General features: G+C 40.0%; 1 protein-coding gene across 1 annotated transcript in view; it reads right to left on the bottom strand.

Annotated features, from left to right (window-relative positions):
• LOC133662242 (pyruvate carboxylase, mitochondrial-like) overlaps nt 1-25405 on the bottom strand; it is a 687704-nt gene that overhangs the window by 579712 nt on the left and 82587 nt on the right. The window contains exons 5-8 of the mRNA XM_062066065.1: nt 17903-18068; nt 17679-17824; nt 5234-5351; nt 3427-3494 (exon numbers count right to left, since the gene is read on the bottom strand). Of these exons, the coding sequence (XP_061922049.1) occupies nt 3427-3494; nt 5234-5351; nt 17679-17824; nt 17903-18068 (498 nt within the window). The remainder of the gene's footprint in view (nt 1-3426; nt 3495-5233; nt 5352-17678; nt 17825-17902; nt 18069-25405) is intronic.

The raw sequence follows: 25405 nt of genomic DNA on the forward strand, positions 1-25405 counted from the left end.
ATGCTAACATGCTATTTAGGCTAGCTATATGTACATATTGCATCATTATGCCTCATCTGTAGGTATATTTGAGGTCATTTAGTTTCCTTTAAGTCATCTTAATTCAATGTATATCTCATGACACACAATCTGTATGTAATATGGCTTTTAATTTTTTGCGGCTCCAGACAGATTTGTTTTTGTATTTTTGGTCCAATATGGCTCTTTCAACATTTTGGGTTGCCGACCCCTGGGCTAGTCAACTGGTGGCCTGCTAGTTCAGGTCAAAAAACTTGGGCGATACAGATGTTTTTGCTGCAGATTTTTAAAAACACTTAAGAGTGCTGTCATAGATACAGTATGATCTCTGACTAGCTCTTTTAAAAAAAAAAGCAGAGTGCTCCTGTAGCTCTGACAAAATAAATAGACCACAATTAATCATCTACTGTACAACAGTGGTCCCCAACCACCGGTCCGGGGACCGGCACCGGTCCGGGGACCGGCACCGGTCCGTGACGCATTTGCTACCCGGCCGCATAGAGACCGGGCCGCATTTTCTCCTACTTAACTTTCGCCAGTCCTACAAGACCCACCAATAAGCTTGTTCATAGATGTATCATAAAACTCCTGATAGGAAGTCGCCATTTGCTATATTTGTTACATATTCGTTACATGGGAAAATGCACATTAATAAACATATAAAATGTAAAGGTGCCGAATTGTAGCCAAAAGCTAGGTTCCATCTGCAGTCCGCGGCAGATTGATGACCTAAGATCAGGGCGGATCAGGAACAAAGTGACCATAGTAATTAAAGTGCATAAAGCAGATGGAGAAGTGTTAAATTGTTGCATATAATACTTGTGCTTAAAGAAGGAAATATACATCTCCTTTGGCCTAGTAAGTTAAAATGCTGGTATTATTGCACATAGTCCTATTACACAAGTAGTTAGCAATAACAGATGTATTTACGCATGGAAAATTGCACCAAAAAAAGCTAACAGTGTAACTACGTATCAAATATTGCACAAAATATGAATACATAACTTTTAGAATGGAAATAGAAATTCACAGAAATCTATTGGAACTAATGGCAAGTATTTCTAGCTTTGTTTAATATATCCATGCTCTTGTCCTTGAATGTGATGTATCACCTATAAGCCATTAGATACTAAAGCCAAAAAAACTACTACTACTAGCAAAAACAAGTAAAAAACAAAAGTCTATGGAGAGCTTTTTTGCAAAGGGAAAAGACCAGGGGCTCCCACTAATTAAATTTTTTTATGATTTAATTTTCCATGCACTTATTTGCTATATTTATCTGCCACACGTGGAAGGCCGGTCCGTGAAAATAATGCCTACATTAAACCGGTCGCCGGTGCAAAAAATGTTGGGGACCCCTGCTGTAGAGGACGCTGATTCTCCCTAATATACAGAATAAAACTAAGTCCGACCAGTTCTTTAGCTTTCTGAAAATGTGGCTCACAATTTAGTTGAATATTCCTGCCTTAAGGTAATCCGTTCAGTTCAGTTTGTTCCGAAAATGCATACAATACAATGTAATGCATCACATGTTTCAAGTTGTTTCATTACAGCATGTCCGAAAAGGAGTAGGAAGAAGCTGAGTTTATTTAATACTACCTTTTTTCATACCATAGCAATTTTATCCCATTTTCTAGTTCTCTGTAACAGAACAGTGAATAACTAATACATAAATATTGGAATTCAATTCAAGAGAATATGGTACTAAATTGGCCATAGTGTGTGAATGCTATGTTGTCTATTATCATTATTGCTATGTTGTCTACTACCATTGTTGGTATATTCATTATTCCTACATTGTTGATACAAATTATTTCAGTGGCCTAGTGGTTAGAGTGTCCGCCCTGAGATCGGTAGGTTGGAGTTCAAATCCCAGCCGAGTCATACCAAAGACTATAAAAATGGGACCCATTACCTCCCTGCTTGGCACTCAGCATCAAGGGTTGGAATTGGGGGTTAAATCACCAAAATGATTCCCGGGCACGGCGCCGCTGCTGCCCACTGCTCCCCAAGGGGATGGGTCAAATGCAGAGGACAAATTTCACCACACCTAGTGTGTGTGTGACAATCATTGGTACTTTAACTTTAACTTAATACAGTGTAATAATTATTGTTACTTGTGGTAATGCCACTATGATACAACATCTGTATTATAATCCTTGAACAAAGTAAGAGTGAAACTCATGTGAATAATCACTGAATGGAGAACTGGGGGTGGGATTAAATAAATGATCTTCTTCCCACTCCCTTTCAGGCAAAACTGGACAATCATGCATCACATACTATACATGACCTTTTGCACTATATTAATTTATATTATTATGTGTTGTCAACTTTGTACTTTTTTTATGTCATTGCCTGAAATAAATAAAAAAATAAAAAAATGAATGTCCAGTGTGTACCCTGCCTTCTGCCTGAGTGCAGCTGGGATAGGCTCCAGCCCTATCCCCCTGCCCCCACCCATAACCCCGAGAGGGACAAGCTGTAGAAAATGGATGGATGGAAAGTGAATGTGGAAATAGTGTCGAAGCCCTTTGAGTACCTCGAAGGTACAAAATGCTATAAAAGTATAATCCCTTTACTATTCAAACCAAAAAGCATCTGATAAGAAATAAAGAAGAAGCCACAGTAGGAAGTCGATGCATTTTTTCCATCTCATCATGTCGCTTCCTGTCAACTGAAGGAAAAAAAACTCTTAAGGTATGAATTTCACTTCTAAATCAAAGAGACTAAAATATCCCATCAGCACTGCATCATTCCAAATCTCTTCCAACAGGCAACTCTTCGAGTGAGAGAGAAATATATCCATTAGATTTAGGGCAAAAGGCAGACCAAGTCACGCAGTAGCTTTGCCACGAGTAGAGCAGGCCCTCAAACACATGATTAACATCTATACGTTGATACGAGTGTTTCCAAACACAGGTGACAAATGTTAATTGGTTTAAATGGATAGAAGGATTGTCACAGGTTGAGATGACACTTTGCAAGTTTGCTGCAACATGCCTGAGTCAGATCTTTGGTAATTGTGTCCATTAGGCTGTACTGCATTGTCACACTAATTGGAATACAATCTAAAAGCAATGCACTGCCTAATGAAGGAGAATTAATTCCAAGATAATTCCACAAGCCAAGTTGATTTGCTGAATAATTATAGAAGCGCCGCAGACGCTGATAACGGCATTAGGACTTTTTTTTTTTTATTGCGGGATTATCTTCTGAGCCCTGCGACTCATGGCACCTACGACACACAGGCCTGCCATCTTTATTATCGTAATCGACTCAAAAATGAATATGTCGCGTAATTGGATGCTCATTAAAGACAAAAACCTCATGTTTTTTTAATAAGCAGGCTGCTTAAAAGTGTCATTTTGCTAATGTGTGTCACAGAGGAAAACAAATGTCTGTCACCTTTTGGTGCCGCCGCTGAATGGAGCAGTCTCTCTCATAGAGGTGGATGACATTACCATACTTGTCCCCTGCAGAGAGACACAATCCAGAGTGTGAGAATGGTGCTGAAAACTAGATTTAAAGACAAATAACCTGGACAGGACATGTTTAAAAAAACAAACAAAAAAAAAAAGAATGCAACAGGTGGCGCTATAACCCCTGATTTTAAATGCACTGTATTGCCAAAAGTATTTGGCCACCCATCCAAATGATCAGAATCAGGTGTCCTAATCACTTGGCCCGGCCACAGGTGTATAAAATCAAGCACTTGGGCATGGAGACTGTTTCTACAAACATTGGTAAAAGAATGGGTCGCTCTCAGGAGCTCGGTGATTTCCAGCGTGGAACTGTCATAGGATGGTACCTGTGCAACAAATCCAGTCGTGAAATTTCCTCGCTCCTAAATATTCCAAAGTCCACTGTCGCCTTTATTATAAGGAAATGGAAGAGTTTGGGAACAACAGCAACTCGGCCACAAAGTGGTAGGCCACGTAAGCTGACAGAGAGGGGTCAGCGGATGCTGAAGCGCATAGTGCAAAATACTTTCTGCACTTTCAGTTGCTACAGAGCTCCAAACTTCATGTGACCTTCCAATTAGCCCACGTACAGTACGCAGAGAGCTTCATGGAATGGGTTCCCATGGCTGTGCAGCTGCATCTAAACCATACATCACCAAGTCCAATGCAAAGCGTGGGATGCAGTGGTGTAAAGTATGTCGCCACTAGACTCTAGAGCAGTGGAGACACCTTCTCTGGAGTGATGAATCACGCTTTTCCATCTGGCAATCTGATGGACGAGTTTGGGTTTGGAGGTTGCCAGGAGAACGGTACAATTCAGACTGCATTGTGCTGAGCGTGAAATTTGGTGGTGGAGGAATTAGGGTGTGGGGTTGTTTTTCAAGAGTTGGGCTTGGCCCCTTAGTTCCACTGAAAGGAACTGTCAATGCTCCAGGATACCAAAACCTTTTGGACAATTCCATGCTTCCAACCTTGTGGGAACAGTTTGGAGCGGGCCCCTTCCTCTTCCAACATGACTGTGCACCAGTGCACAAAGCAAGGTCCATGAAGACATGGATGACAGAGTCTGGTGTGGATGAACTTGACTGGCCTGCACATAGTCCTGACCTGAACCCGATAGAACACCTTTGGGATGAATTAGAACGGAGACTGAGAGCCAGGCCTTCTCGACCAACACCTCACCTATGCGCTTTTGGAAGAATGGTCGAAAATTCCTATAAACACACTCCGCAACCTTGTGGACAGCCTTTCCAGAAGAGTTGAAGCTGTAATAGCTGCTAAAGGTGGACCGACATCATATTGAACCCTATGGGTTAGGAATGGGATGGCACTTACAGTATATGTGAGTCAAGGCAGGTGGCCAAATACTTTTGGCAACATCGTGTAGATATTTGCCAATTAAAAGCTTGGAGAAAGTATTTTCTGTTTGTGTAACCTAAATTTAAATGTCCAAACAGAAAGCTTTGTTTTGGCATAACGTTATGCCAAAGAGCATAACGTTATAAACTGGGTGATGTTTGAAGAACATCACCCAGTACAAAGTTTGTCAGTCCTAGATGGGCTCATCTTACATTTTGCGTTCACAAAATGTAAGAACCAAAACATGCCAATATCAAATTGTGAACTTTTGTATCTGCAAAATAAATCTCAGTAGTTTAATTTCTGATAATGAATCCAATGAAGCCCTTTATGTCTTTTCTCGGGGCAATGAACAGCAGTCAATTGGTGCGGAGCTCAGTGGACGCACTTACCAAGGATCTGCACTTCAATGTGTCTTGGTTTTTCAATGAACTTCTCAACGAACAGAGCGCCGTTGCCAAAAGCCGTCAGGGCCTCAGAGTAGGCCCTCTGGTAGTTCTCCTCAAGCTCCTGACAAAGACAGCAAGAAAATCCACGAGTGTCAAAGGTAAAAATAAAAAAACATTTTATAGTACAGTACTGCACAATAAATATAAAATTATCTTGTCATACATACACACTGTACATTATTTAGTTTAAAAAAGCAGTGATAACTCCCCCTATTTGTCATTCACTTTGTGCTGTTTGTAACTTCCCTCTTTTCCTTTTCTTCCTTAGCAAATAATTTGTTGCAAACAACCTTTGGGGAGAAAATGCTACACAGAAATACGAGGGCAAGTCAAGGTCATGACTCAATCTGTATTTGTCAGTCTACAACATCCTGCCAGGCCATAACGTTGGAGGAGGAGCGGGGGGGCGGGTGGGCTGACTCACCGTGGTTGTGCCTCAAGAGAGGATACTTGAGCCAACCTTCGGCTGTCATTTCAAAGGGAGGCAAAAGGACCTGGTGTTCGAGGCGGCGCCGTGTGTCATCGGCGCCGTGAGACAATTTTGCCTAATAAATGTAAACAAAAGTGCTTCCTAATTTGACTGGGAAAAGGTAGTGTGGATTGTAATGCAGCTTACTGGTGAAGTGGTGACATAAAACACTACTATGCAGGCAGAGGCAGCAGTAAAGCTCCAAAAACATTGGATGCTGTATTTTCCCTTTGGCACTTTTATAGCGGCAATCATTTTAGAAGAGCCTCTCACCTGTCACACACTTAAGAATATCAACACTGCTTTTATTTGACCTCTATATAGGGAATAGACACAGTTAACGTTTTCATAACCTGACCAAATGCTAAGTGCAAGATTTTTTATTTGCTTTTAGCTGGAAATGACAGAGAACATCTCACTAGTTGAGGTACAAATGAAAAATGATAAATGGGTTATACTTGTATAGCGCTTTTCTACCTTCAAGGTACTCAAAGCGCTTTGACAGTATTTCCACATTCACCCATTCACACACACATTCCCACACTGATGGCGGGAGCTGCCATGCAAGGCGCTAACCAGCAGCCATCAGGAGCAAGGGTGAAGTGTCTTGCCCAAGGACACAACGGACGTGACTAGGATGGTAGAAGGTGGGGATTGAACCCCAGTTACCAGCAACCCTCCGATTGCTGGCACGGCCACTCTACCAACTTCGCCACGCCGTCCCCAAACAAACAAACAAATGTGTTGTTACTTGTAAGTAAGGACTAGGTGTTGAGACAAACACAACTGTCAGGTTCAAACACTGATGACATCTATTAAACAAGACAAGAAGCAAATAATTAAACAGAGACATAATTAAATTTGGCTCAATTTGAGGAGAAGCGTCTGGTCTGTACTCTTCTACAGTCTCCAGCCCACTCTGGCAAAAAATCGTACGCCTCCTCCTTTATTTGGACTTTCTCTGACCACATGGAAACAGCTGTTTCTAAGGGACGAGGGACGTAAACAGTTCACAGAAAAGGTCGTAAAAAGTTCAAAGAAGCGGTGCCTGGAGGGGAGTCTGGTCCTGCTTCCTCTTCGCTTTTGTAGTTCTTGGGTCAGACAATATCTTTCTGTTGATCACAACACATGAAAGAAACAGAACACCTTCATTTTGCTTCCCCCCCTAAACAGTGGAGTTTTACAAGCCTTCTTCTTGGTAGGTTCAAAGACAGCTTTTGCTTCTAACCGGGCACTCAATGTAACACAAAGTTTTTGTGATAACTTAGAAACAAGTATTCTAACAACAACCATAAATGCTCCCCTTCAATCCGCAGCTTATTCTCCTATTAGGGATGATGCTCGAAACCGGTTTTCCCGGTTGTTCGATAAGAAAAGAACCGAGTCCTCGGACTCGAATCCCTTTTTGAGAACCGGTACCCGTTATCGAGACCACTATAGTAAAGAAAAATAGTTGGTTCTTTATTTGAATCCCTGAGAACGACTCCCATCCCGACAAGAAATGCCCCGTGTGACATCACAAGAAATGACGTCACGTAGCTCAGTCATTTGTCACGGTGGGGTGCAGCGTACTGCAGTTAGTTCCCGGGACGCAAAACTGACGGCTCCGGACGAAAGCGTGCAGGTAAGAGATGATTTATTTCTCATATATCATACACATTACAACAGACAGGAACGAAACAAAAGGAAAGCGTGCCGTTCGCACGAGAAGCTAAAGCAAAAACTTACTTAGCACGGGAATACTAGAAGCTAAGGTAACTTAGCACAGGAATCATGAGCTCGAAAACCAGAATGCTAACGTAACTGTTGCAAATGCAAACAATGAAGCCACGACGAGTGACCGGAAAAGGCAGGCTTAAATAGAGTCTCTGATGAGCAACAGGTACGCGTACAAGGCAGGTGAAAATCTAAAGTAACCATGGTGACTAAAACAAACCCCCGAAGTGCACAAAACAACTAAGGAAATCCAAAACTAACAGAACATAAGTAAACAAAACATGATCCGACCACATCATAACACATCACAATTTCATATCATTTCACTTTACAGGAGTAGGAAGAAGTAAAGCGTATTTAATCCTACCCCTTTCCCACTTCATACAAATATATACATCATTTACTGACCTTTTTATAATAAAATATCTGTGAATTAGTATATACAACAGTTTTGTAGTATGTAATTAATTAAGTCAGTCATTATTAATATACTGAGATGAATAATATCTTATTTTCAATAAGGTTGAAACTAGTATTTCTCATAATTCTACTTCTTTGTACTTTGTAAGCACTATTCATTTGAACAACCTCTTAAACTGGATCGTATCAGTACAATGTTTAACTTCTTTACTTAATCCATTCCATCATTTAATTGCACATCATTTTAGCTATTTGCAATTTTACCAAATCATCGAACTTTAATATTTTTGACTCAATAAATAAAGTGTTTGTATGTTCTCTATATCCAACATTATGTATCAGTCTAATTGATCTTTTTTGTAACACGGTTAACGAATGTAGCGCACATTTGTAGTTATTTCCCCACATTTCTGCACAATAACTCAGATATGGTAATACTATAGTAGCGAGCAGTAGAGAATGTGAAGTGATTTGTTAAACCAAATATTGTGTGTTGTTTTCCATATACAACAACCTATCTGGACTCGATAAGAGAATCGATAAGGAATCGGTTCGATAAGAGGATTCGATAATAGGCTCGAACTCGATAATTTCTTATGAAACATCATCTCTATCTCCTATAGTCACCACAAAACCAAGTTAGCGCATGAACCACTGTGGCTGTAGGTAACTTCCTGACATTGTTAGTTATATCAAACCCCCCTTGATGACACTAGCTGCATTTGAAACACGACTGTAAGGTTGTACGGTACACCGGTACTAGATAGATATTAGTATAGTACCGCGATACTAGTGAATCATATTTGGTACTATACCGCCTCGAAAAAGTACCGGTCCACCACCCCCCGCACCAACGTCGTCACGTCATGACATTGCTGGTTTACGAACAGACGAGCATGTTCAGCAGCGCAAAATTACGGAGTACTTACAAGCAGACACGGTGTGTAGACAGAAAAGGGAGAATGGGCGCATTTTGGCTTAAAAACTAATGATAAAGGTGAAGCTATAACACTGAAACACCCTCAGGAAGAGGTGCTTTAAGACATGGCTAGCTAGTTTGCGGCTAACATCCATCGGCAGTTTGCAGTGTTGAAGCTACTTCTAAATCCCTAATCCTCGCCTCCATGGTGACAAATTGTAATGGCCATAGGGGTCCATCGAGGTGTATATATACAATAAATATTGCCAGTCACAATTAACTTGTGCTCAGCTGGGAAAAGAAGTGTATATATATATTAGGGCTGCAACTAACGATTAATTTGATAATCGATTAATCTGTCGATTATTACTTCGATTAATCGATTAATAGTCGGATAAAAGAGACAAACTACATTTCTATCCTTTCCAGTTTTTTATTGAAAAAAAACAGCATACTGGCACCATACTTATTTTGATTATTGTTTCTCAGCTGTTTGTACATGTTGCAGTTTATAAATAAAGGTTTATTTAAAAAAAAAAAAAAAATTTTTTTTTTTTTTTTTTAAAGCCTCTGCGCATGCGCATAGCATAGATCCAACGAATCGATGACTAAATTAATCGGCAACTATTTTTATAATCGATTTTAATCGATTTAATCGATTAGTTGTTGCAGCCCTAATATATATATATACTTATGTCATCCATTTACTTAATATTATGAACTGTTACAGGCGTATTCAATAATCATGCTAATATTAAAAATATAACTTAATAAATAGAATGTGGGGATATAAAAGAAGCGGAAATTGACGTCACACACCACCTGGAGCACCTGTCAGCCACAGCGCTTTTGCAACGGAGCCACTGCATGGAAGGATCCTCATTTTTTGACCGTTTTTGTGGACTTACCATTGGCCTGTGGAGAAGTAGGACAACAGAGACTCTTACCAGGAGGACTTTGAGTTGGACTGCGCGATACCGTGAGCATCAAGAGTTGGATTTGGAGGTTAAATCACCAAATGTTTTGCTGCTGCTCACTGCTCCCCTCACCTCCCAGGGGGTGAACATGGGGATGGGTCAAATGCAGAGGATAATTTCACCACACCTAGTGTGTGTGGGACTATCGTTGGGACTTTAACAGACCAGACAAGTGCTGGTTCAACCCTCTCTGCATCTGCGCAGACGTCATCACTTGTACGCAGTATCAATCAATCAATCAATGTTTAATTATATAGCCACAGCGACATCCTCGGTACAGAGCCCACATAAGGGCAAGGAAAACTCACCCCAGTGGGACGTCGATGTGAATGAGTATGAGAAACCTTGGAGAGGACCACATACGTGGGTAACCCTCCCCCTCTAGGGATGACCGAAAGCAATGGATGTCGAGTGGGTCTAACACAACATGCTAGATTAGCCGGTACCAAAACAACTAGCCAATCCCCAAAGATTTAATTTTAACAATTAACAAAATGAACGTCAAAATACATAAACCCACGTTTTCCAACGAATGCAAAATTTAGTAATGAATTTGTATAATTTTGAAAATAAATGAATACAGACGTTATTTGAAATCATATCATACCATTGTCTAATTAACATTACATTTCAAGAAAAAGAAAAAACAAAATAGTTTGAGTGGAGATCCACTTCCTAATAAAAGTACAATTGATATGTTGCCAGTCAATGTGAGTTGTGGATAATAACTAAGGCTGAAACGACGCGTCGACGTAGTCGACGTCATCGGTTACTTAAATACGTCGACGCCGTTTTTGTGCGTCGACGCGTCGCATATTTACGTCACACTACCGTCATGGCGGAGCGCAAAGCAGACGGTGCGAGCGAGGGGGAAAAAGCACGCCAAAAGTCGTCAAAAGTGTGGGAGTATTTCAATACACGGCCTAATAATGTTGTTGTATGCACACTGTGTCGAGCGGAAATGGCCTATCATAGCAGCACAACGGCTATGAACGAACATTTGAAAAGAAAACCATCAACCATCAACTAGTCAATCGTCCGCGTGAGCATACGTTGTCATCATTACACAAAAACATGAATGTGTCATTTGTATCTGCTAGGGGTGTAACGGTACGTGTTTTGTATTGAACCGTTTCGGTACAGGGTTTTCGGTTCGGGACGGGGGTGTACCGAACGAGTTTCTAAGCTAAAGCTAAAGTCTTAACAAGCTGCTTTGCTCCTTCTGCCTCTGTCTCAGCACCCAGCATTGTCCCACCCACACAACCATCTGATTGGTACACAGAAAACGCTAACAGCCAATCAGCAGTGTGTATTCAGAGCATTAACAGCCAATCAGCAGTGCGTATTCAGAGCGCATGTAGTCAGTGCTTCAGCTTCGAGCAGATAGGTGTTTAGCAGGTGAGCATCAGGCAGCGGACTCTCCCCAAATGATAATAAACACCTCCCAGTCAACTACTAGTAACATCACTTTGAGCCCGTTGACCTTCTAGAAACTTAAACTGCAGCTCAGCTCACTCGCAGTCCTGGCTTGAGGTGAAGGCTAATTACCTCTCAGTTCCAGTCACATCGACCCCTTCTGAGCGCCTATTTTCAGCTGCTGGGAATATTGTAAACAAGAAAAGAAGAAGCCTCACCCCAGAGCATGTAGACTTGCTAACCTTTCTTCATTACAACTGTTAGTCACTCACTGGAATGAGTAGAATTGGTTATTGTGTACTTTGTTGGACTGGAAGTTTATTTTGCACATTTTAAAAGCAATACTTAATGTTTACAGTGCTCCAGAATATTTAGATTGGCACTTTTTTGTATTGGATGTTTATCTTTATTTTTGCACATTTTAGCAAATAAGCAATACTTTCACTTTTGTTGAAATGTTTACACTGTTGTTACAGAATATTTCGTTTTGCACTTTTTTGTATTGGATGTTTATCTTTATTTTTGCACATTTTAAAGCAAAATAAGCAAAACTTTTACTTTTGAAATGCTTATACTATTGCAGAATATTAAGATTTGCCCTGGATGTTTACTTTTATATTTGCACATTAAAAAGCAAATAAGCTACTTTTAATTTTGTTAAATGTTAAAAGTTTGAAATGTTTACATTGTTACAGAATATTTTGTCATGTTGTTGTCAATGTTGACTGAGTGGCCATACTTTTTTTTTTTTTGTAAATAAAAGCCATGCCTTTTGAAAAAAATGGCCTACATTTATTTTTTCATCTTCATTTTAAATAAAAAAATAATCGGTAAAAGGAAAAATAATCTATAGATTAATCGAAAAAATAATATATAGATTAACCGATTAATCGGAAAAATAATCTATAGATTAATCGATAGAAAAATAATCGTTAGCTGCAGCCTTAATAATAACATTGCGTTAAAGGCCTACTGAAACCCACTACTACCGACCACGCAGTCTGATAGTTTATATATCAATGATGAAATCTTAACATTGCAACACATGCCAATACGGCCGGGTTAGATTAGTAAAGTGCAATTTTAAATTTCCCGCAAAATATTCTGCTGAAAACGTCTTGGTATGATGACGTTTGCGCGTGACGTCACGGATTGTGCGGACATATTGGGACACCATTGTGGCCAGCTATTAAGTCGTCTGTTTTCATCGCAAAATTCCACAGTATTCTGGACATCTGTGTTGGTGAATGTTTTGCAATTTGTTTAATGGACAATGAAGACAGCAAAGAAGAAAGTTGTAGGTGGGAAGCGGTGTATTAGCGGCCGGCTGCAGCAACACAACCAGGAGGACTTTGAGTTGGATAGCAGACGCGCTACCGTGAGTACGCAGCATTGGCTTCCAAACATTTGATCGCTTGCCCGTACGTGCGTGCCGCTATGTGCATGTCACGTACGTAACTTTGGGGAAATATATGTGCTGTATGAACTTTACGGAGGTGAACGGTACTTTTGGCTGTGGGATTGAGTGTGTTGTGCGGGTGTTTGAGTTGTATTGGTGGGTTATATGGACGGGAGAGGGGAGGTGTTTGTTATGCGGATTAATTTGTGTCATATTAAATATAAGCCTGGTTGTGTTGTGGCTAATAGAGTATATATATGTCCTGTGTTTATTTACTGTTTTAGTCATTCCCAGCTGAATATCAGGTCTGGTTTTACTGGTGCCTGGCTTTATCAGAACAAAGTGTGGACTGGAGAATGGCCTTAAATCGTGAATTTCCTTTTCAAAAAGTCAACCTAGGTTTTGTTGCTTTTGGACCCAAAATGTACTGTTTTCATGCGGTATGAGGCACAGAAGACTCAACAAGCATAAATGTCAACAACTAATTTGTCAGACTGTGACAAAAGGTCACAACAACAATGAATTCAGAGACTCAAGTAGAGCACAGGTATTTTTATACAGAGTCATGCATAAAATAAATATATGTTTAAAACTGCCCTTTTTTGGGAATTTTGCCTATCGTTAACCATTATGAGAGACATGAACATATATGTCTTTTTTTTTAGGATTTTAAAAACAATAAAAAACGCTTGAAAGAAGCGGCTAAAGGGAATCACCGTTGTAGCCTTCAAAGCCCCCCAAAACAACTTCAAAACCCTCATCAACATTTTATATACACACTGCAAGTATATATATATATATATATATATATATATATATATATATATATATATATATATATATATATATATATATATATATATATATATATATATAATGTAGTAACAGACATGTTCATAACAATATGTAATAAGTTCAATATTTACCTAATTTTGATAATTTTATTCAATTTCGGGACTGATTTTTTTCCGCACATTGATTACTATTTCTATAGCAACGCAGGTCTGACTTGTGGCAACAAATGTTGGTTCCTATTTCCGGAATCAAACATGCGTGTGTTCTAATCCTTGCACACTTGGTAACAGACAACAAAGATGACAATTTTTTGACAAATGAGGACTCACAACCTTCTATTTTTGAAGCTGAATATACTGAGAATGAACTACTACCTCTAGAAGCGAGCACGAAGGAAGAGTGAAATGTTGGAGCAGACGGAAGTCGATAGACTGAGGTGAAAGCGACTCGAAGCTGCAAATGTGGAATTTGGAGACATGCTATTTAGACATAAATGGCGTGCTTACCTAAAATCAACAGGAAACATCACCGGCCAGCTGGACCAGACGAACAACTGTCCATCGAGTGAGTTACTATAATATTGATAATGATACATGCAGCACGTCACGTGTGTTAATACAAAGACAGTACATGCACTCTCTGGCTAGCTCAGCTGTGTATAAACAAAACATGAAATGCTAATACTTTACAGACATTGTAATAGGATTGTTCATGTTTTTCAGTCACTACAGATTGGTGTTATTTCGCAGTGTTGTGCATTACAAACTCTAAGGCGTTTCGTGTTGACGTAAAACCTAGCTCATCTCTTGCCGTAGTTAGCTTTTACGGCTAATGAAGCTAATGTGTTACTACGCTAGAGAAAGAGTTCCTCAGTATTCGCTCTTACAATAACAATGTTACTACAGTTTGGTTATTACACAGGTTAGGGAACGTAAATTAAGTATTGTTGACGGTTTTTGAATGCATTTTTAAATTGATTTGGAGGTACAACTAATTGCAAGCTACCTAGAATGAGCCGATTTTTATATGTTAAACTGCAAAAAATAATCGTGAACAATAAGCAAAATTCCCAAAAAAGTACAGATGCCCTTTTTAAGTGCAACAGCAATAATGTACACTTATAATTGGGTTAGGGCGGGGATCAACAACCCGCGGCTCGAGAGCGACATGCGGCTCTTGAGCGGCGCCTTGATGGCTTCATGAAGCTTTTTCAAAAATGTATGTTTATTGTCTGTGTTTATGCTTCACTGATGAGTATTTGGCAAGCGCCGTTTTGTCCTACTAATTTCAGCAGCCTTTGAACTCACAGCTGTGTGGACTGTGACTCAACAGTTTGTTTACATGAGGGGTCACCAACGCGGTGCCCGCGGGCACCAGGTAGCCCGTAAGGACCAGATGAGTCGCCCGCTGGCCTGTTCTAAAAATAGCTCAAATAGCAGCACTCACCAGTGAGCTGCCTCTATTTTTTAAATTTTATTTATTTACTAGAAAGCTGGTCTCGCTTTGCTCAACATTTTGAATTCTAAGAGAGACAAAACTCAATTAGAATTTGAAAATCCAAGAAAATATTTTAAAGACTTGGTCTCCACTAACTGACAAAGAAACAGATAAGAGATTTGGTGTCCAGTTCAAAGTGTGACATGATTTATTTAAAAATTTGAGAGTTGACTTTTGTATTTTACATGAGTTATTATTTGTACAAACATGGTGCAAAGTAATTCATGATTTGTTAAAATATGTTAGTGGCTGGCTACTTAAAATGGGATATTGTGATTTCACAAGACTGTCTTAGAAGTGATCATTTGAAAATGTTCAATTTGAAAAATGTGCACCTAGAGAAAATATAAAAATAAAGTGTTGCATATTGACATTTATCTGTTTCTATATATATTTATTGTGAGAAATCATTAAGATGATCAGTGTTTCCACAAAGATAAATATCATTAATTATTAAAGATAACATAGAGTTAAAGGTAAATTGAGCAAATTGGCTATTTCTGGCAATTTATTTAAGTGTGTATCAAACTGGTAGCTCTTCGCATTAATCAGTACCCAAGAAGTAGCTCTTGGTTTCGAAAAGGTTGGAGACCCCTGGTTTACATGTATAGCTTTCTCTGACGCTGCCACAGAAAGACGCGTTTATTGCCACTCCTCCTTCGTCTCATTTTGTCCACCAAATGTTTTACACTGTGCGTGAATGCACAAAGGGGAGCTTTGTTGATGTTATTAACTGGTTATGGAGTGCTAATCATATTTAGTCATTGCATGACTGCAAGCTAATCGATGCTAACATGCTATTTAGGCTAGCTGTATGTACATATTGCATCATTATGCCTCGTTTGTAGGTATAGTTGAGCTCATTTAATTTCCTTTACTTATGTCCTCTGTGTATTTAGTTTATTTTTCCATGTTTCATGACACATTTTTTGTATGTAATATTGGCTGCATTTCTGATAGTTGTTAGGAGGCCATGTTGTTCCAGACCACAGCAAACGTTACCCAGCTGGCAAAGATTGTAATAAATCCAAGAGAAGAAGACAGCCTGCTGTTTCCTTTAACTTGGACACACACATCTATACCTTTGGCCCTTCTAAAACAGTCATTTCATGGAATTATCTCACCCTCTGAATAGTCTTACTAATGTTTTACAATGTTGTAAAAATGTGTACAATAAATATTACATTTCAACATTTCTGTAAACGAAGATTTGTGCCAGCCTGCGACACAGTCATTTTGATAGTAGGCTAATATAGCTAATTAGCCACTTACATAATGTGTTGCCTTCATTAAAACAATTATATAAGGCTTTTAATTTTTTGCGGCTCCAGACGGATTACTTTTTTGGTCCAATATGGCTCTTTCAACATTTTGGGTTGCTGCCCCCTAGGTTAGGATATTGCCATTTAATTAGTCTAATGTTACTTTTTTGGACAGTCATTTCCAGGAATTATCTCACCCTCTGAATAGTCTTACTAATGTTTTCCAATGTTGTAAAAATGTGTACAATAAATATTACATTTCAACATTTCTGTAAACAAAGATTTGTGCCAGCCTGCGACACAGTCATTTTGATAGTAGGCTAATATAGCTAATTAGCCACTTACATAATGTGTTGCCTTCATTATAACAATTATATAAGGCTTTTAATTTTTTGCGGCTCCAGACAGATTACTTTTTTGGTCCAATATGGCTCTTTCAACATTTTGGGTTGTCGACCCCTAGGTTAGGGTATTGCCATTAATTAGTCTAATCTTACTTTTTTGGATGAGATGTTACAGCCAGCAACTAGCTGAAAATTTTAAATGAAAGCAAACAATAGCCTTTTTTTTAATTTTTTTTAAGTGTTGCATGTTTGCTGCAGAACTTCTCCTATAGCTGAAAAACTGCTCAGCTCTATAGTACACTTAATGTAAAGACTAAAATGACAGCAAGCTCTCTTGATTGAACAAAAAACTGCTGTCTACTATGAAAAAGTTTGACGAGGCTAAATTTGAGAGACGGGAACACACAGGGGAACATGACCGCACACACCCCGCAGCAAAAAGCATAAGAAACTGCTGCCAGGCTCACAATGAAATAATGTGCAGCGACAGCACGCAGGCATCTACGGGCCTGCAGGAGGTCATTTTATCATTTGAGTTACACATTTTGGATAGAGTCATGCACCACAAGGACATTATACCGGTGCTGTGACGAGGAGCGAACGCAATTAAGTGCCACCTGCACTGAAGGGGGTAAACAGTGAATCACTCTGCTTTGACTTTGCTATGCAGAAATGTGCACTGCACCATCAACATCCGAAACAAAATTATACTTTTGCAAGATGCAAAACAACCAATTGCTGAAAGAAGAAAGTGGATGGAGGCAGTTAGGGACGCATTATCAGATGGAAGGGGAGTGGGGCACTGCCAATCATTCCTGCCTATAAAGTCATATGTATGGAGATTTACACCTTGGTTTTGTAAGGGTTGTTCAGGCTGTAAACATTACTTATGTTGTTTACATTGAAAATGTAACACTTATGTTGGACACATTTGGATGAGTTGCATGACGTATTCCGGTAATGGCACCCTGGGTAGGAAGAAAATGGATCGAAACGTTATCGCTGGCGATGCAGGCTCGGTAAGCCTCCAGAGGCAATTTTAGACGACAGACTCGGAGCCGTAAGGTGAGTGGATATAAATGACCGAGTCATAATATCCAAGCAATTCCAAACAAAACAGAAATGTCATGAATATAAAAAGCAAGCCTGTCGCCAGGGGACTGGAGGGGCTCACCTCGTACTCTCGAACGACCCTCATGCCTCGGCCGCCGCCTCCGTAGGCGGCTTTAAAGATGATAGGGAAGCCATAAGTCTGGGAAAAGGCCTGGGCCTCCTGCAGGCAAGAAATGGGGGAGTTTGTTCCCGGGACCACGGGTACACCTTGACAAACACAGACATGGGTTGTGTTACAAAAAAAAAATAGGGAATACATTTGACTTTATTGTAAACTTTTCCTACCAGCGCTGATGGCAAGGGAGCGAGCTTCCACTTTGTCACCCATCTTGCGGACCGTTTCTGGGGTTGGTCCAACAAACATCACCCCGGCGTCCGCACAGGCTTGGGCAAAGTCTGAACGCTCTGACAAGAAGCCATAGCCCGGGTGGATGGCATCCACGTCGTTGTCCTACGGAAAAAAAGATTAATTTACTATTATTTTTTCTCATAATAAAATAATGCTGAGTTGAGAAATACAATGTTATTGCTGTATTTATCATTTACATATATATATAGACACATTATACACCTAAATACAGTATAGAGAGTGGAACTTCGATTTACGAAACCCTCTATCTGCAAACTTTTCATCTTTGTTGTAGCGGTGTAGCGTGCAAGGACGGATGTGGAAGAAGTGTCAAAAGATGGAGCTAACTGTTTTAATGACATTCAGACTTTACTTAAATCAATAACGGAGCAGCATCTCCTCATCCGGAAAAAACAACCACAACGTAAATGTGTCCCGTGAAAAAACATCTGACCGGAACTCTAATAACTACAGTTCCTTGGGTGAATAACTCACTACACCGGTATGTTTTAGCGCTTTCATGGCGAGTTTACAGACATATATAAGTAAGAACTTTACACTACTTTATATTAGAAATGGCAACAGCAGACGAGGAATGTCCCATAACAAGAAGATAGAGAAAAAGAAGAAGCTTATCAACTACGATGTCGGCGCGGACAAGCGCAATTTTTCAGGATTTACGCAGATCATCAGGTACCAGAAGGTAAAAAAAGTTGCTTTTGCATAATATAGCGAAACAAAACAGCAGATATGTCTTACCTTATACACACACCATAATAATACTCGTATGTTTAATGCGCCGACCATCCTTCAAGCGGTGCAGCTTCATAGCTTATCAAAGTCGTACTAAAACATTTTGATAGATTTTTGAGCGCCGTGTGTAATGTTCTATATTTTCGATGGAACATATAAAATGTCGGCGTTTACTTGAGACCAATCATAGTGCAGGCTACACTTATCTCTTATGTTTGACTGCCATCTACTGGTCAGACTTATCATTACACCATGTACCAAATAAAATAGCTTCGAGGTGGGTAAGCTCAACCAAACGTATTCCTTACATTAGGCGCACCGGGTTATAAGGTGCACTGTCGAGTTTTGAGAAAACAAAAAGATTTTAAGTGCGCTTTAAAGTCCGGAATATACGGTACATACATATATACATATATGTACATGATACATATATGTACACACAGTACATATATATATACACACATACATATATATATATATATATATATATATATATATATATATATATATATATATATATATATATATATATATATATATATATATATATATATATATATATATATACACACATACATACATACATATACATACACACACATATATATATGTATTTATTTACGAAACAGTTGTTTTTTTTGTTAACATGTTAGAGGTGTTAAAAAAAAAAAACAAAGCATGTTTAACACATATAGATTCCTTTCTTTTATGAAGACAAGAATAGAAGTTGTTGTATTACTTGATTCTGATGACTTGCATTGATTGGAATCGGACAGGATTCACAGTAGTGCTGATAGCTTCAACAATTTCAAATTTACATTGTGTAGAAAAAAAGTCCTCCTTTCTGTCCGATACCACATGAAAGTGGTTGGTTTTTGGGATCTTATTTGCCCAGCTTCCATACTCGTTTTTAAACACTTTACAAGAAATACTGTACACTGACGGCAAACTCCGTAGCTTGCTAGCTAATGTTGGCTATATTTCCGAAACTCTTATTTTGTTAGCGCAGGCACGATGGAGGGGCACTTTTATTGTGAAGACAGGAACTGTGCGGTCGATCTTTAGGCTTTTCACAGGACGTACAGTGCGACAGTCTGTTGAAATTAAAAGTACTTCTCGCCTTCCTTCGTTTTTTTTTTCTTAATACTGAACTCGCAGCAGCCAGCGTTGTCTCACAAGATCCTCGGGTGCCGTGAATGTCAATGAAGCGACGTCATAGTGAAGATTGATGATTGCTAAATGTTAGGTCTATTTTTTTTTAATGCCTGGCTGGCAATCAACGGACACACCCTTGCGTTCGACTCAATAGGCACTCCTGTTTCAGAGGCTTTTAAACTTAACATTTATTGATTTAAATATGGGCTAACACCGACTGTTCACACTGTATATGTATAATATATTAGCCAATTTAATGAAAGAGCTTTTTTTTTACAATCGAATCAATGCACAGGCTGCAGAGCCAATGCAATGTTTATGATTCCATTGTTAAGGTTGTACAAATGTATAAAATAGGGTGAAGTTCAGGTGCCGTGGTATGCCTCCGTTGATACAATTTACATGTCAGATGACACAAAAGGATGCACGAGCGGCAAACATTTTATTCATCTCATGCTGTCAAAGTAGCAATCATATGTGAGCGAGTGGAAGGGCATAAATAATGACAGGGTCAGAGACACACACACGGTTAACAGATAGAGCCATCTTCACATCAATATACCATCTGCTCCTGGATGCAAAGAGGGCTATAATCATGGACCGTCCGGTTGGTAAGCGAAGCGGGCCAAGAGCTATGGAGCCAAACCTACATGCACACACACCCACTGATACACACACTTTGAGAAATGAGCTCGGCACCAAAGACTCCCCAATGTGTCCAGAAGCCCTTGCAGAACATTGTAAACAACCTGAGCGAAGCAAACGGACAACCAGTCTTGGCATCAACACCCAGTCTGACACAGCAGTGAGAGTAACATACAGTGGCAAATACGTAGGATACAAAGAGCAGATCATTGCTTCTGCTTTTTTTTAGGACAGGGGGTCGGGTATTGTCTGTGCAAGCTTAAGACCAAATTAAAGGAAAGAAAAGATTAACGTAATTATAGAATGAACTTAAAGGCCTACTGAAATGATTTTTTTTAATTTAAACGGGGATAGCAGATCTATTCTATGTGTCATACTTGATCATTTCGCGATATTGCCATATTTTTGCTGAAAGGATTTAGTAGAGAACAACGACGGTAAAGATCGTAACTTTTGGTATCTGACAAAAAAAAAGCCTTTCCCCTAGCATGACGTAGTCAGTTGTACATTTCCGCAAAGTTCCCTATTGTTTACAGTGATGGCGGCCAGAAGTAAGAACGATTCGGACCGAGAAAGCGACGATTTCCCCATTAATTTGAGCGAGGATGAAAGATTTGTGGATGAGGAAAGTGCAAGTGAAGGACTAGTGGGGAGTGGAAGCGATTCAGATAGGGAAGATGCTGTGAGAGCCGGGGGTGACCTGATATTCAGCTTGGAATGACTACAACAGTAAATAAACACAAGACATATATATACTCTATTAGCCATAACACAACCAGGCTTATATTTAATATGCCACAAATTAATCCCGCATGAAAACACCTAGGTGTTTGTTATGCTAGCTCCTAGCTACTAGCTACTAGCTCCCGTCCATATAACCCGCCAATACAATTCAAACACCTGCACAACACACACAATCACTCAGCCCAAAGGACCGTTCACCTAACCCAAGGTTCATAAAGCTTATATATTTAACCAAAGTTATGTACGTGACACGCACGTACGAGCAAGCGATCAAATGTTTGGAAGCGCAGCTGCATACTCACGGTACCGCGTCTGCGCCTCCAAATCAAAGTAATCCTGGTAAGAGTCTGTGTTGTCCCAGTTCTCTACAGGCGTCTGTGTATCGAAGTCAAAGTCCTCCTGGTAAGAGTCTCTGTTGTCCGAGTTCTTCGAACTTGACTGCATCTTTCGGGAATGTAAACAATGAAACACCGGCTGTGTTGTGTTGCTGACTTCCCTCGCAAAATACTCCGCTTCGCACCGACAACTTTCTTCTTTGCTTGCTCAGCTTCTTTCTCCATAATGCAATGAACAAATTGCAACAGATTCACCAACACAGATGTCCAGAATACTGTGGAATAATGAGATGAAAACAGAGCTATTTTGTATTGGCTTCAATGGGGGAGCCATACCTCTGTTTCACTGGCTACGTCACGCGCATACGTCATCCTCCAAAGGAGTTTTCAACCGGAAGTTTAGCGGGAAATTTAAAATTGCACTTTATAAGTTAACCCGGCCGTATTGGCATGTGTTGCAATGTTAAGATTTCATCATTGATATATAAACTATCAGACTGCGTGGTCGGTAGTAGTGGGTTTCAGTAGGCCTTTAAATCAACATGTGTTCTTGCCTTACATAGGGATTGTGAATGATGTGCAAAATTAAACATCCAATAGTGGCGACCGCAGCAAACCTAAAGCCACAGGACTGATGAGAAAGCCTTGAATAAGAGGCAACAGTCAGACCTTCGAGGGAGCACTTGACATCAAAATGTAGAGTTGTTTATCTTAAACTTCATAGTTTGCGACCCCCGGCTCAGAAGCCATGTGCCTCCTTGTTGTGGCTCCCTTATATATATATATATATATATATATATTTTTTAACCCCGTAGTGAGAAAAGTTTGCATTTCTAAAAAGACTTCTACAATTTCCGACTGTCTGTGAGGCCGTGAATGTGCACAGGCTTGAGTCCTGAGGCACAAGGAAGAAAAGTAAAAGAGACTGGAAGCCTGTGTGTTCCAGTTCAGCTGCTCGAGTGTGCAACCCTTTGGGTAAGCTAACCATGAATACTACCCAAAGAGAAAATGAAAACGTTTAATTACAGATTGGTTTTCCTGTAAAATAAAAAAGAGTTTATTAGCTGTATTATGTTTTGCGGCTCCACACTTTTTTTCTTCAGTGGAAGAGGCTACAAAATGTCTTTTGATAGTAAAGGTGACAGACCCCTGATCAGGCTTGAGTTAGTCTCATGTCTGCCCTCCTTCAGGCCTGGTGGTTCCGCCCTCCTCTTGGACAACCCTCTGCTTGTATGTCTCCGCCCAGGTGTTCCCTATCTTAGGCCGTCACAAGCCCTATAAATATCCCCCCTGCCCTTCTGTCTTGTGCCAGTTCATTTGTACTTCATGTCATGTCCAAGCATTCTCGTTCCTGATCAGCCTCGTTATTGACCGCTGCCTGTTTTTGGATCTTGCCATCTGCCTCGGGCTGGGTATCGGTACGCGATACTTTGCAGGTATCGGCCGAAACAACCCGATACATAGTAGTATCGAAACTGCGTCTGTCAAACGATACCTGCAATCGGTTCTTTTTGTACCCAGATCAAGAAAAAAAATACTGTTTCTATGGTTTTGCTCGCAGCCAATCACTGCAAACGTTCTTCGATTCAATGCGCCATGTGATTGGTCCACCACCGCAACAACAATAGTCAGTATGGAGGTGAAGCGGGTTGAAGCAGTGCAGAATTGGCTGGTCATCATTCCGAGATGCCAGCAGCAAAACGGTCAAAGGTATGGTTGTACTACACGCCTGCGGCGCCGGGTACAAATAAATGCATACAATGCGGCACGATCATTTCGGGGAAAACGGGGAATGCTAGCAATATGATTAAACACCTCATCAAGCACGGAGCAAACTTAAGGGTGGAGAATAGAGATGTCCGATAATGGCTTTTTTTGCCAAAATCCGATATTGTTCAACTCTTAATTACCGATTCTGATATCAACCGATACCGATACATACAGTCGTGGAATTAACACATTATTATTCCTAATTTTGTTGTGATGCCCCGCTGGATGCATTAAACAATGTAACAAGGTTTTCCAAAATAAATCAACTCAAGTTATGGAAAAAAAAATGCCAACATGGCACTGCCATATTTATTATTGAAGTCACAAATGCATTTTTTTTTAACATGCCTCAAAACAGCAGCTTGGAATTTGAGACATGCTCTCCCTGAGAGAGCATGAGGAGGTTGAGGTGGGCGGGCTTTTGGGCATATTTGTAACAGTGTTAAAGTTGTTTATACCTCCACCCTCAGTGTGACCTGTATAGCTGTTGATCAAGTATGCATTGCAATTACGTGTGTGTGAAAAGCCGTAGATATTATGTGATTGGGCCGGCACGCAAAGGCAGTGCCTTTAAGGTTTATTGGAGCTCTGTACTTCTCCCTACGTCCGTGTACACAGCGGCGTTTTAAAAAGTCATGAATTTAACTTTTTGAAACCGATACCGATAATTTTGAAACCGATACCGATAATTTCCGATATTACATTTTAAAGCATTTATTGGCCGATAATATCGGCAGTCTGATATTATCGGACATCTCTAGTGGAGAACTGCACTGTGTTTAAAAAGCCGGCTTCTACAACACCAGCATCGTCATCGTCATCTCAACAGGACACTGCTCAACCGTCGAGAACTTCAGGTAATATATAAATGGTTACTATGTTAACAGTACTCATCCTTTGTGTGTTTAAAACATGTTTTAAATCGTTTTGGGGATGTCGTAGGCATGTGAGCTAATGCTAGCTTAGCTTGCTCGCTAATTTTACTTATTTAGCAAGTTAGCGCCCTGTTCAGTCACATCTGTCAATGTTTTGTTCAGTGGTTAGGTTACCGGTTTTAGCTTCTGTAGCAGCTTAATTACTTATGTACTTTGTTAAGATCCAACTAAGACTACCCATCTTATTTGAGCTGGCCTCTAATTATACATGTGCCCAGGCATCCTCAACTCCAGCAGAGCCAATATTTTCAACTGCTGGAGACACAATGTCAGGTTCAAACATCGATGACATCTATTAAACAAGACAAGAAGCAAGGAAATAAACAGAGACAGAATTCAATTTGGCTCAATTTGAGGAGAAACGTCTGGTCTGTGTGACTCCACTTATAAAGTGTTGCTGCGAACCGCAATGCAGAATTGTAGTGGCTTAGTTCTATTGGCCTCACTTGTCATTGTGTTGAAAATATTTTTTTTAATCATTTTGTGAAATCATATTCAGACAGTTTTACTTGGTTGTTTTCTATCAATTAAATAATTGAAAAGCTTCACAGTGTCTTTGCTGAATGAGCAGGTATCGGACACCTCTGTCTCCTTGGACGTATCCTCGCTCATCCATGCAGAACGGACACTGGCCGAGAGTTGGTGGGCGGCCAAGGGTGGAGTCGGCTCTCTTGGTTGCTTTGTTGGGACTGCTCCTGTCTCTGGCCATGCTCCCGCCACCCCAGCAGACGATGGCGTGGAACACCGCAGAGGCCACCACAGTGTATATGTTTTTTGTTGTTGTTGTTATTTTACTTTTGTGGCTGTGTGTAGAAATGGCTGTTTGCATCAGCTCTGCTCTTTTAATGTCCTTTGATGTTTCCCTATTACACACATGTTTGTGTGCAATGGCTATGAGGTTGTTGTTTTTTTCCTTGGCCTCAGTCTGGCTTAGACTGATTTTTTTTTTTCTCCCCAGTATTTACCCGTTTCTTACCTTTTTTGTAAGGGGCGCCGGAAGTTGGCAGACCCGTCAGCGATCCTGTTCTGTCTCCCTGTAATGTTTGTCTGCTCTTATATGGGATTCTGCTGAAAATATTAAATTCCCCTTGGGGATTATTAA

This window comes from Entelurus aequoreus, linkage group LG12, assembly GCF_033978785.1.
Source record: "Entelurus aequoreus isolate RoL-2023_Sb linkage group LG12, RoL_Eaeq_v1.1, whole genome shotgun sequence".
Lineage (NCBI taxonomy): Eukaryota > Metazoa > Chordata > Actinopteri > Syngnathiformes > Syngnathidae > Entelurus > Entelurus aequoreus.